Genomic DNA, 12,378 nt, shown 5'->3' with positions numbered 1-12,378 from the left:
AATTCACCCTCTTTGCCTCTGGGTTTACCATGATGGCTTGTCAGCCAATGTTCAGGGAGGGCCTAGAGCTCCCTGTTCATATTAGTATTAAAGCAAACAGAAAGTAATGTCAGTGGCCCACATCTTTAGTCCCTTCACCGAATTAAAACTTGAGAATGATTTCAATGAATTTTAAAGAAATGAACTAACCCAGTGCACATGGTTAGGGACTCTGGTAGATATTCTTCCTACTACAGCCTAGCACGGTGCCTAGCACATGGTAGGTAATTAATGTATGACTTAATAAATACTTATTGATTAACAAGCATGATTGCTTAAACTAAAGTATGGGTGAGATCACATTTTGATTCAAAATTAACTCTGCAGTATACTATGGATACAGAAATGAGAAATATTGGCATCATGGATCACATAGTAGTTCAACAAACATATCATTTGGATCATATTCCTTTAATCTGCATAATCACTTCAATTCATTAAACATGTATTAATTTTAATACATTATATGCATGGTACTTTTCTAGGTGCCACGAATATAGAAACAAACAAACAAACACAGCATAGGCCTTACCGTTCAGGGGTAAGAGAACAAATATAAACAGAAATAACAATAATATAAGCTAGAATGTGATAAAATACATAAGTAAGATTAAATAGAATGGCATGAGAGACTTGAAAAGAGTAGGATCACTTCTAGTTGTGAAAATCCAATTCAATAAATACTTATAAAATATCTACTATATGCAACCACCTGTGGTAGATACTGGGAACACAAAAGCCAAAATGAAACAGTCCTTGCCTTTCAGGGACTTACATTTTACTATGACATACACCATATGCACAAGACAATAAATGAAAAGCATGACAAAAAGATTTCAAAAACAATAACACAAAGTGAGCTTCAGAGGAATAAGAGGATTTCAACAAGCAGAGAAGTGCAATTTCCATTCCAGAAATGGAAGATCATGTAAAGGCAAGGAGGTGAACAAAGGAAAGATATGATAGGGGGTGGTTAAGTCAGTTCAATTTGGTCTGAGCATAAAGCATGTGAAGATTAGTATGTCAACTAAAATATAAAGATAGATTAAAGCAAAATCACTGAAGACTCTGTATGTCACTCTAAAGAATCATTAAGAGTATTTTTGTTTTGGTTTCATCAGACCTTTTTTAATTAGAAAGATTGGTTTGGCAGCAGTAAGTAAATTTTTTTTTGGAAAGTGGAGAAACTGGAAGCAGGGAGGTCAATTAGAAGGTGATTATAGTAGTCAAGGGGAGAAGTGATGAGATCTTCAACTAGGACAATGGTAATGTGACTAGAGAAGAGGTAGTAGCTGTGATAGACATTGCAGAGGTTCAATGAATAGATTGAAGTGTAAATTGAGTGAGGTCAAACATGATTCAAAGGTCTCAAACCTGGATGTGCCATTTGGAAGAAGAGAAGTACAATTAGAACTTAAATTGGCATGTGTTCAGAAGATGGGAAAGTTTCTGAGAGATGATTAGTTTAACTTTGACCTCTGGAGTTACCTAGGTTGAGCTGGAAATTTAGGACAGGAGCTCAGGGGAGTTATTAGTGGTCACTTAGAGACAGTTATTGAAGCCAAAGTAATGGATGAAATCCCTAAGGCAGCCAGGATAGTGACATGAAAGAGTTAAGAGTCCTTGGAAAAGGAGAATTCAGTGAGGGAGACTGAGACAATAGATCAAGAGGTTACCTTAAAGAATAAATTATTGTGTTGGTTATTGTCCTTCATGCTCGAAGAGGACCAAAATGACATCATTAGTCAGGGTCAAGGTACACCGTGTCTGACTGGCTGATAAACTAATATGACCTCAGAAGGCTTGACCACAGGTCATGCACAAATAACCCATATACATTATTGGGACCAACAAGATGGAAGACTATGTATTTTCTCTGATCCCTATGACTTCTCAACCCTCTCTAAAATAGAAATTATGCACCAAAGATAAAACAACTTCAACTATTTTCATGTCTAGGACAGGAAAAAGGTTAAATAAGGTAAAAAAAAAAAAAACATGAACTCACATCTACCCTGAGCTCACTCAGCACCTTCTCTCCCACCTTCCACGCTACCTGTAATAAGGCTGCACTAGTGTACCCAAGGTACAAACACACAAGGTTGCAACAAAACCCAACCCCATACCCCAGTCCTACTTCCCTCTCTCCAGTGCCATGGATATCATGGCTATACTGTACCAATTTCTAGGGCAGCAACAAATGGTAGACAACATTTCTTGCTGCAAAATATGCTTGTAGGAGAGCTAAAAACCTGGGAAAGGGGCAACAGAGATATCTGGGCTTAAAATGGAGCTCAACCCCACATTCCATACACACCTCCTCCCAGAACCTGAGACTCAAACTACAGAATTCAAACCTATAGCCCCTGTACTGTCATGCTCTGTACTACCTGTACTGGGCCAGAAAACTGAGGAACAGAGGAAACAAGAGAGGACACTGGAACAGGACACAGTTTGGAGTGGAGGGGGTTGCAGAATATGCAGCACTCTCCTAAGCCTGAGGGAAAGAATTCAGTGTCCAATTCTGTCAACAGCATTTCTATAATAACAAAATACAAGAAACAAAAATAGAAAAGGAAATTCCATTCCAAATAAATTTAAAATGTATAAAATATCTAGGGATCAAGCTACCAATGTGTACAAAAGACTTGAACACATTCAGTTACAAAGTGCATTTTAAAGGAATAAAGAACAACTTAAATAGCTGGAGGAATATTCAGTGCTCATGGGTAGGCCATGCCAATATAATAAAAATAACAATACTACTAAAGTTAATTTATACTTTTAATACTATGCCAATCAAATTACCAGAGGGGATACTTTATAAAATTTGATAAAATTATGAGATTCATTTGGAAATGCCAATGATTTATGTGAGTTTATTTTATAGCCTGCAACTTTGCTAAAGTTGTTTATTATTTCAAGTAGTTTTTTACTTGATTCTCTGGGATTCTCTAAGTATAACGTCATGTCATCTGCAAAGAGTGATAGCTTTGTTTCTTCTTTGCCTATTCTAATGCCTTCAATGTCTTTTTCTTCTCTTATTGCTAAAGCTAATGTTTCCAGTATGATGTGGAATAACAGCGGTGATAATGGACATCCTTGTTTCACCCCTGATCTTATTGGAAATGCTTCTAGCTTGTCCCCATTACATATTATGCTCACTGAAGATTTTAAATAGATGCTATTTATTATTTTAAGGAAAACTCCATTTATATCTATGGTCTCTAGTGTTTTCAATAGGAATGGGTGTTGTATTTTGTCAAAAGCTTTTTCTGCATCTATTGAGATGATCAGGTGGTTTCTGTTAGTTTGGGTGTTGATATGATGGATTATGCTCATAGTTTTCCTTATATTGAACCAGCCCTGCATTATGAAATTCATTTGGAAAAACCAAAGATCTAGAAAATCAAGGAAATGAAGAAAAGCAGTAGAGATAAAGGAGAAATAATACTTCTAGATCTCAAATTATATAATAAATCACCAAGGGAAAATTTTTCTTATTGGTTAAAAACTGCTGTGAAAACTGAATAGCAATCTGCCAGAAATAAAGCTTAGAACAGCATTTACACCATATTCTACAACACATTCCAAATGTGTATGCAATCTTAATATTAAAGATCACACTGCTTAAAAAAACTAGAGGAGAAACAGATCATATACCTCTCACAGCTGTGAGTAGGAGAGGTATTCTTAACCATAGAAGAGAAAGTGGCAATGACAGAAAATTATATATATATATATATATATATAAAATAATGTGAAACTGAAACGTTTCTGCACAGATAAAATTAATGTGCCTAGAATAAGAAGGAAAGCAGTTGAATGAGAAAAAAATCTTTGTATCAAATTTTGCTGATTAAGATTTTATATCTAAGATATATAATTAGTAAATTACATGTATATATATATATCATGGATATGCATATATATGTGTATATATATACATATAATATGTTCATGCATATATATATATATGACTAATAGCAATTTACCAGTAGATAAATGGTCAAAGGATATGAAAAAAACAATTCTAAAAAAAATTACAAAGTATTCACAGCTTCATGAAAGAATACTCCAAATAACTAACAAGAGAAATGATTAGCAAAACAACTCTGAGATTTCACCTCACACCCTGAAAATTGGAAAAGATGATTAAAAAATGGCAATAGTCAAAAGTGAAGTGGTTGTTGGGAGGTACAAGACCTTGTAAGTGTACTGTTAGTAGAGTTTCTACAACTAAAATGATTACAGAAGATAGGCACACTAATACAATGTTGGTGGAGCTGTGAAATGGTACAATCATTTTGAAAGCAATCTGGAATTATGCAAATAAAGTGACTAAATTGTCCATTGAATGAGAGACTTCATTACTAAGGTTGTACCCCAAGGAAGCCATCGATGATGAAAATAAAGACCCCACCTACACTAAAATATTTATATCAGAAGTTTTTGTGATGGCAAAAATTGAAACAAAGTGTATGCCCATCAACTGGGGAATGACTAAGTAAATTGTAGTACATGACTGTAGTGGAATAGTACTCTGCCACAAGAAATATCAATATGTGATGAATACAGAGAAGCATGGAAAGATTTGGATGAACTAATGCAGAATGAAGCAAGTAGAGCCAAGAAAACAATTTATATGATAACTACAACAATGTAAATGGAAAAAAAAACCACATACCAAAAAAATGAGAAGTAAATGTAACAAAACTGTAAAGATCAAGCATGACCCAAACAAAGAGATATGAGAAGACACTGTCAAACCAACCCTTCATGGAACTGGGAGGTCAACAAGTGTTATACATTACACCTATTTTCAAACTTTTATGTAATTATATAACTTTTAAATAATTGATTTTGTCTCTGCACAAAAAAAAGGTGGCTTGAGAAGTAAAGATGAATCAGAATAGAGATAGCTTTGTTAAAGAAACCAAGAAACCAAGAAACCAAGAAACCAAGTTATCACAGTAGACAAGAAAGTATCCAGGAGGAATAACTTGTAAATTATCCAGAACAGTCAAGCTTGATTAGGACTGAGAAGAAGCATTGAATTTGGTAATTAGGAGTTAACTGGCAACCTTGGAAAATGTAATCCCTGTAGATAGTTGAGGTTAGAAGTCTTGTTGTAGGAGACCAAAGAAAGGGTCAATGTTGAGTTAATATTCAGTGAGTATAGATTATCTAGAAATTTGGTAGTAAATAAGACGACAGCCTTAGCATGATTGAGGGAATGTTATTTAATGTATCATATAGTATACAACGTATATATGTATTTATGTATACATATATGTACACACATACATATATTGTATGTGAGTGTAAATATATTAAGAAGAATGTGATACCTGTTTATAAATAGAAAAGGAGCACTAGAGAGCTATTCAGCATGAGAGTTAATCTACTGTATCAAAACTAGATAAGAGAAAGCACATAGTGATAAAAATTGCTGGCATTTATATGGTGTTTTTAAGGTTTACAAAGCACTTTACAAATATCATTTTTATCCTCACAACAACCATGGAAGATAAGTACTTTTATTAGCCAATTTTATAAAAGATCAAACTAAGGTTAACAGAGGTTAAGAGATTTGCCCAGGGTTACACAGCTAGTAAGTGGCTGAGTCTAGATTTGATCTCAAGTATTTTTGACTCCAGGGACAGCTCTTCTGTGTACAGCACCACCCAGCTGCCTCTTTCATATGACTAAAAGTCTGTTTAATATCTAGTTATTAGAGCACACTAATAGCCCATTTATCTGAAAAGATAACTCTCCTTTTGTTCTTTCCCCAGGATGTCAAGGCACAGTAGCTTGCATTTATAACTTGAGGTTATGATTTATTGAAAGAAAGCATGAATGGATGAATGAATGAATGAATGAATAAATGAATGAATGAAAAGGTCACTATCATGGAGGAGTTATAGGATAGGAAAACATGATTTAGTCATCAATAGATCTCAGATATGACGATAAAAATAAATACACTAAGTCTTTAAAAGACTGATTTTTTCAAGTGGTACTTTATTCTATGAGTAATACCCCAGCCTCCCTACAGTGGAATTCAATTATACCCCTCTACTTTTCTTCCTTACATTTGCTAAGTTAGAAGCTATATACACAGCCAGCTAGAGGGCCTGACCACTTATTATCACATTTCACCGTTTTCATGGGAGCTTTTTTTCTTCTTCTTTTTAATAGGGAAAAGAACATCCTGACAAACTTACATTTTTTCCTCTGGAAAATTTCCATGTCAGCATCCTAGATGGGTGACTGATAGGTGGGGGAAAAATGGCATAACCAGCTAAAAGAAGATAAATATTTGTTGCTATGCCTTTATGTAATTTCCATAAATATTCTCTACCTCAAATGTCCATGTATTGTATAAGATAAAAGAATTGTTTTGTTTTGTTTTGTTTTTATAGGGGGGGTCAGAATAATTTCTACTACAACCTGAGAAGGTAACTTTTGGCTACACATTGTAAACATATCTTAAAGGACTTGATGCCTTGGGGGGCAAAGAACATAGAAACTTTGGGCATTTTCTCTGACTGCCATGCATTTTGCTAAGTCTACAGGAAAGATAATTGAAAGCAAACATTAATAAAAAAGCTTTTGTTCCTGTGTACTTGTGTTCTTTTGTGTGTCTTTTTAGGCAGTTGGACTACAGTAAACTCCTATTAAAGCTTTTTATTTTTTCTTTCTTTTTTCAGTCTAGCCCTGTGATTTCATTGATTTAGAGAATTCTTTGGATAGAAACTCCCTCCACTTGATACAGATTGACAACGTGCCTGTCATATAATCTTAGAGAGCTGCTTAGTTCATTTACAGGCCAAATAACTTGGCCATCATACAAATTGTACATCTTAGAGGATGCACTTAAACATGAGACTTTACTGATTCCAATCTTGTCCTTTCTCTACTATGCCATGCTGTCTTTCATACGTTTCATTACAAAAGCTCTGGCTTTTATAGCCAGAGGACACAGGTTCAAATGCCAGTCCTAACACTTATTAGTTGTATGACATAGGGAAAGTGACTTAATCTCTCCAACTTCAGTTTCTTCATCTATAAAATCATTGAGTCAGACCAGCTGACCACTGTCAGTTCTACATCAGTGAAACTGTAATCTCTGAGTGCCACCAACAGGTCACATGTGTCAGCAAGTTTACCAGTGGGTTACCAGGCAGATGTAGTTGAATTATTAGTAGGGATAAAATTGGGGAAGGGAAAAAGGAACAAGAAGAAGTTAAAAAAAAAAAAAGACGGCATGACAAAGTGGAAAAAAGAAGAGAGAAGAAGATATCAATCTAAAAGACAAGAACAAAATGATATTGTAAATTATCAATGGGGTACTGATTTAGTGTAGATTTAGAATGAAAGAAGAGAAAGAAGCAAAAAACTTTTATGACTGTGGTACAGATCTTTTTTTAGTCTACAGAGTAAATCATTTTTTCTTCATTATAAAATGGATGAGAAATGTTTCTTTTTTGTATTGTTTTTCTTAGACATGGAGAGGAGGGAGGGAGAGCAGGGTCAGTGAGTTTAGGTCCAAAGATAATTTGCTTGTCTATCCCTAGACTTATTTACACATGCATTTGGGAAAAATCTTTACAGAACAAACTAAACTCTTTTATTATTTATATTCTTCTTTCCTAGAATCAAGTGAGCATGAAGACAAGAGTACAGGTGCCTCAGGTGAGATGCCTTCCCAGCCTTATCCTGCGCCAGTATACACTCAGCCTGAGGAATCGAAGGAGGATATGGATATAGTGAAGCCAACTAAACCTGAAGAAAATGATGAATTGGGCCCATTGCCTGATAATTGGGAGATGGCCTATACAGAAAAAGGGGAAGTCTACTTTATTGAGTGAGTCTTGTATATTTGTTTTCAACTTTGCCTTCAAAGAATCATGATAATAGATGATAGTGAGCAACCAGTCTTGTGAAAAGAAAACACTTAATTCCATTAATTTTCTGGGTTTCATGCCAAAGGGTTTCATGCCATGTGAAAGAGCTCTAGTATGGTGGAGGAAAGGCAAAAAAGTCAATGAAGATTGTAGATAGCTTTCATCAAAATTCACATTACAACTTTTTCTAAAAGTAATTAGCTACACAAGCTCATTAAATTAAAAGGATGATATATACCATAAAAATGTGTACTAAAGTAACCCAGCATAATGAAGGGGGAATAACAACAGTTTTTGTAATAGAAAACTTGAATTCACAAATGCCCTTAGCCACTTCCTAGCCACGTGCACTTTGACAGGTTATTTAATTTGTCTAAGCATCAAATTCTTCATCTATAAAATGAGGATAATGTTTTTACTACGAGAAAGTATTTCATATTTCATACACTATAAAGTATTATCAAAATATGAGCTAATTCCATGTGATCAGCTTGTGGTAACCCATTTTCCTTAGATATACTGGAATTATATTTTTACCTCAGGTTGTTGAAAAATGGAAAAAAAAATGAAACAGTGATTATGAGCCTATGCCAACCCAATGATAATTTGCTTGTCTCTAGACGTGTCATTTCTAAGATGTTTCTCATCACTTCTCCAATGCATAGACTCAACACCACTTCCTGATGAGAACTGAGGTTAGCAGAAATAGCTACTGAACATCTTTGTCTCCAAAATACAGATAATCACTTGTTGAGTATTTTATAGTGAATTTTCCTTTTGTGTAGATATTGGAGGAAATGGCCATTAAGGTCCCTTTTCAAATCTCAAATTCTGTGATTCTATGATCCTGATAAGGTCTTGTGTTTAATATAAATGCATACAAAATGATTACCAGCCAAAAGAAAAAAATAATCTTAACCACATAACTCAGTGATGAGGTATTAAGAAAATATTTTGTTTTTCCTCATGCTCGCTCCTACCTTTCCTTTACTTTATTTCTTTCTATTTGTTTCATATCAAAGTCTATAATACTATCCTAATTTATCAAAATAATTTGGAATGTTAATCATTTAGCATGATGTAGCAGAAATAAAAATCATACTTTGTCTAGAGATGGGGGTTCCAGGCCCTACTCTACCATGTACTGAATAAATGACATCAGGCATGCTTCTCAAGTAATCTGGACCTCTGTATCTTCATCTGTCAAATAAAGATAATAAAATCTACCTATATAATAAAGCTATTCTGAAGACTTAATGAGACCATGTATATAAAATATTTTGCAGTTCTAAAGCACTACATAAACCTAAGCAGTTATTGGCATTATTTGGACCAGGTTTGCGATTTCAGTGTTATAGGAAATGTGAGGAAATTCCTTATGTTAATACAGATTGTCACCCACATGCAACTTGTGGTTTTAGAAAGTTGCTTAGAGGACTGAGAGGTTCAGCAGTCCACCCACATTTGTGTAACTACCCTGTATTAGTAGCAAGACTTGAACCCACCTCTTTTGTCTCCTAGGATCTCTATCATTATTCCATGGTGCTATTAAGATTATTTTCCTAATGTTTCTTCAAGGTAATGGTCTTCCTACCCATACTCTTCATTTTTTCCTACAAATTTCTGAATTATTCATGAATTTAAACATCAGATTCTTTTGTGATATTTATTCAGAATTCAAACTTCCCAGTTCATTATCTTTTTTAACCAAGGAACTTAGTAAAAATGTGGATTTCTAATATGTCTCTTATAACCAGTAGGTAAAAACATAGTATGTGTTATCATCTAAGAAAGAAGAAGTATAAATACCATAAATGAACACAAAGCATTGTACTCTGTGGAGTGTGCAAACCTTAAAAAAGGAAAAAGTGCTGAAGCAAAAGTGTTTACTGCTAACAAGGTGAATGATATGAAAAGTATGATTCCTCAGAAATTATTTACAAAACTTAAAGGGCCATATAAATGTTATTATTATCATTATTATTATTTTTTCTTATTCGTCATCATTATCATCCCTAGAACACAGTCCTATAACACTATGCCTGGCCCATAGTTGGTGATTGATAAATGCTTATTGTTTGATTTGGTTTCAATCTAATGGCAGGTTTTATTTTCATATTTCAGAGAAACCACATACTCTTACATTATTTTCAACCTGTATCCACACATATAATGAACAGACATCTACTTATTAGTTATCTAGAAAACATAAAGTACTGCCTTTTCCTTAAACAACTTCAAAGCCATGATCCTGGTAATAAATTCCCAAAAGCCCTCAGGGTCTAAGGTGAGTTCCATGGACTATCTAATTTACATAATTTCTTAGCACACGTGAACTTATAGGACCATAGGGCCTAACTACTTTCTATTCTAGTTTTCTAACGACTATTGCTGACTGTCATTCCTGGATCAATTAGTAATTGTAATTGAAGTCAAAATATAATTAATCACATAATTAAATTCAAGTGGCCCACACATGTATGCATCTCTGTTCATAAAGCCCATTACCAAATTACTTTACCTGTCTTAATGGGACAACAATAAGCACCAGATTAGAGCATTGTAGGCTAAATGTCATAGAATTAAAGAAATTTTAGAGCTGGGAGTGATCTTAACCATTACTTAATCCAACTCCTTCATTTGACAAATTAGGAAACTGAGGTCCATCCAAGTTAAGTTTGCCATAACTAAAAGAGGAAATTGAGGAGAGCCAGTTGCTATTAAATTGTGCTAAAGCAGTGTAAAATCACAGCAAAAATAAATGATGAATAAAAGCATCAAATGTAAAAGCTAGCTCACAAATGAAAAATCTGCCTTTTTTTTAAATGGCAGACCTTGCTAAAGACAGTCCTTTATTCTAAATTCCATCATCAAATTCTCTGCCAGATTTCTTAAAGCTGTGAACCCCACATTTTCCATCCAGTAATTCAGGACAGCAGGGTACAATGAGACACACACTGGATCTAGATTCAGAGATTCTGGGTTCAAATCCTGTTTCTGACATTTACTGGTCACCTGTGTGGCCTTGGAGAAGTCATTCAACCTCCCTGGGCCTCAGTTTCCTCATCTGTTAAATGAGGAGATGGACTCAGTGGCTTCTAAGATCTCTGATCTGTGATTCTAAGATGCAACCTTTTAGGCAATGACAAGACAGTTGCCTGAATCACAATAAATCAATAGTAATGTTCAAATTAGATGGAAAGAGATATTTGATGGGGATCAACAAGCACATTAACTTTGAGAGAAATTTCTGATTCAGAACAAAATAAAAACCAATTTAAAAAAAACTTCTCTAATTAAAAATACAATTCTTAAAAGCAACCCTAAAGATGCAAGACCCAAGCATTATTTTTAATAGCGTGAAATTAAATTAGGCAGCTAGATGACACAGTAAATAAAATGTCACGCTTAGAGTCAGGAAATGGGTTCAAATATGGCCTTGAATACTTATTAGCTGTGTGACCCTAGGCAAGTCACTTAACCCTGTTTGCTTCAGTGTCTAATCTGTTGACCTGGAGAAGAAAATGGCAAATCATTCCAGTATCTTTGCCAAGAAAACCTCAAATGGGGTCACTAAGAGTAGGACATGATTGAAAATGACTGAACAACATATCCTGTCCTGAGCCCAATGACCCTACATTTACACGAGATCATGCTGGCTACCAGAAAGAAATACACCCATAACTATTGAACTGAACACCGATAACTTCTGGATTTATATAAATTGAGTGTGAACTTGGGGAGTTGCTCACAAAGCACCTCTTGGTGACACTGCTACCACCAATACTCTCCTTTTGGAACTTCAAAATATGACTTTTCTTTGTATCTACAAATATGTAAGTAAAAGGGCCCTTGTTTCCATGCATGTATTAAAAAATCACTGCATATCAGATAAGGACCTTTTTTCACCTCACAGAAAATGCAAAACAACAAAATATTCATGGTAGCTTTCTCCTTCATTTGAATGATAAGATCATAAGCTAAGTAAGTAAGCTAAATAGTGTATGCAGGTCTTCAGTTGATAGAAACTTTAAGATTACTCTAAAGGTTTGAACTTCAGTTAGAAAAGAAATTACCTTATGTTGCTAGAGAGGCATTCCCTCCTGTTCCAATGAATCCCTTTTTCTACTACAGGATCATTTTATAGGTCTCTAAACTTATAGAATTACCCTAAGAGAGAACTAACCTTAGCTATGGACTACACTCAGAAGGAAAATTAATTTGGCTTGTGAGAAAGGCAAAAAGCACTTCCTATTAAAATTGCCCAAAGGGAATGGTAACAGGGGAGGACCAGGTTCACTGGGTGGTGAGGTGGCACATGAACCTATACTCCTCGTTTCTCATGGGGCTGCACTACTCTGGGAATTCTCTAACTCCTCCACCATGCCCCTGTGTTCATCCTGTTAAATCATCCCACACATACACACAC

The 12,378-nt window shown here is 34.8% G+C and overlaps 1 protein-coding gene across 1 annotated transcript in view; it reads left to right on the top strand.

Annotated features, from left to right (window-relative positions):
* Positions 1–12,378, top strand: part of MAGI2 (membrane associated guanylate kinase, WW and PDZ domain containing 2) — a 1,168,341-nt gene that overhangs the window by 614,021 nt on the left and 541,942 nt on the right. Inside the window, exon 4 of the mRNA XM_027838694.1 lies at positions 7,699–7,909. Within this exon, the coding sequence (XP_027694495.1) occupies positions 7,699–7,909 (211 nt within the window). The remainder of the gene's footprint in view (positions 1–7,698; positions 7,910–12,378) is intronic.

Source organism: Vombatus ursinus, unplaced genomic scaffold (genome assembly GCF_900497805.2).
Source record: "Vombatus ursinus unplaced genomic scaffold, bare-nosed wombat genome assembly UNPS02014830.1, whole genome shotgun sequence".
Classification (NCBI taxonomy): domain Eukaryota; kingdom Metazoa; phylum Chordata; class Mammalia; order Diprotodontia; family Vombatidae; genus Vombatus; species Vombatus ursinus.
Note: the sequence above shows the minus strand (reverse complement) of the source record. Positions and strands in the feature narration are given on the sequence as shown.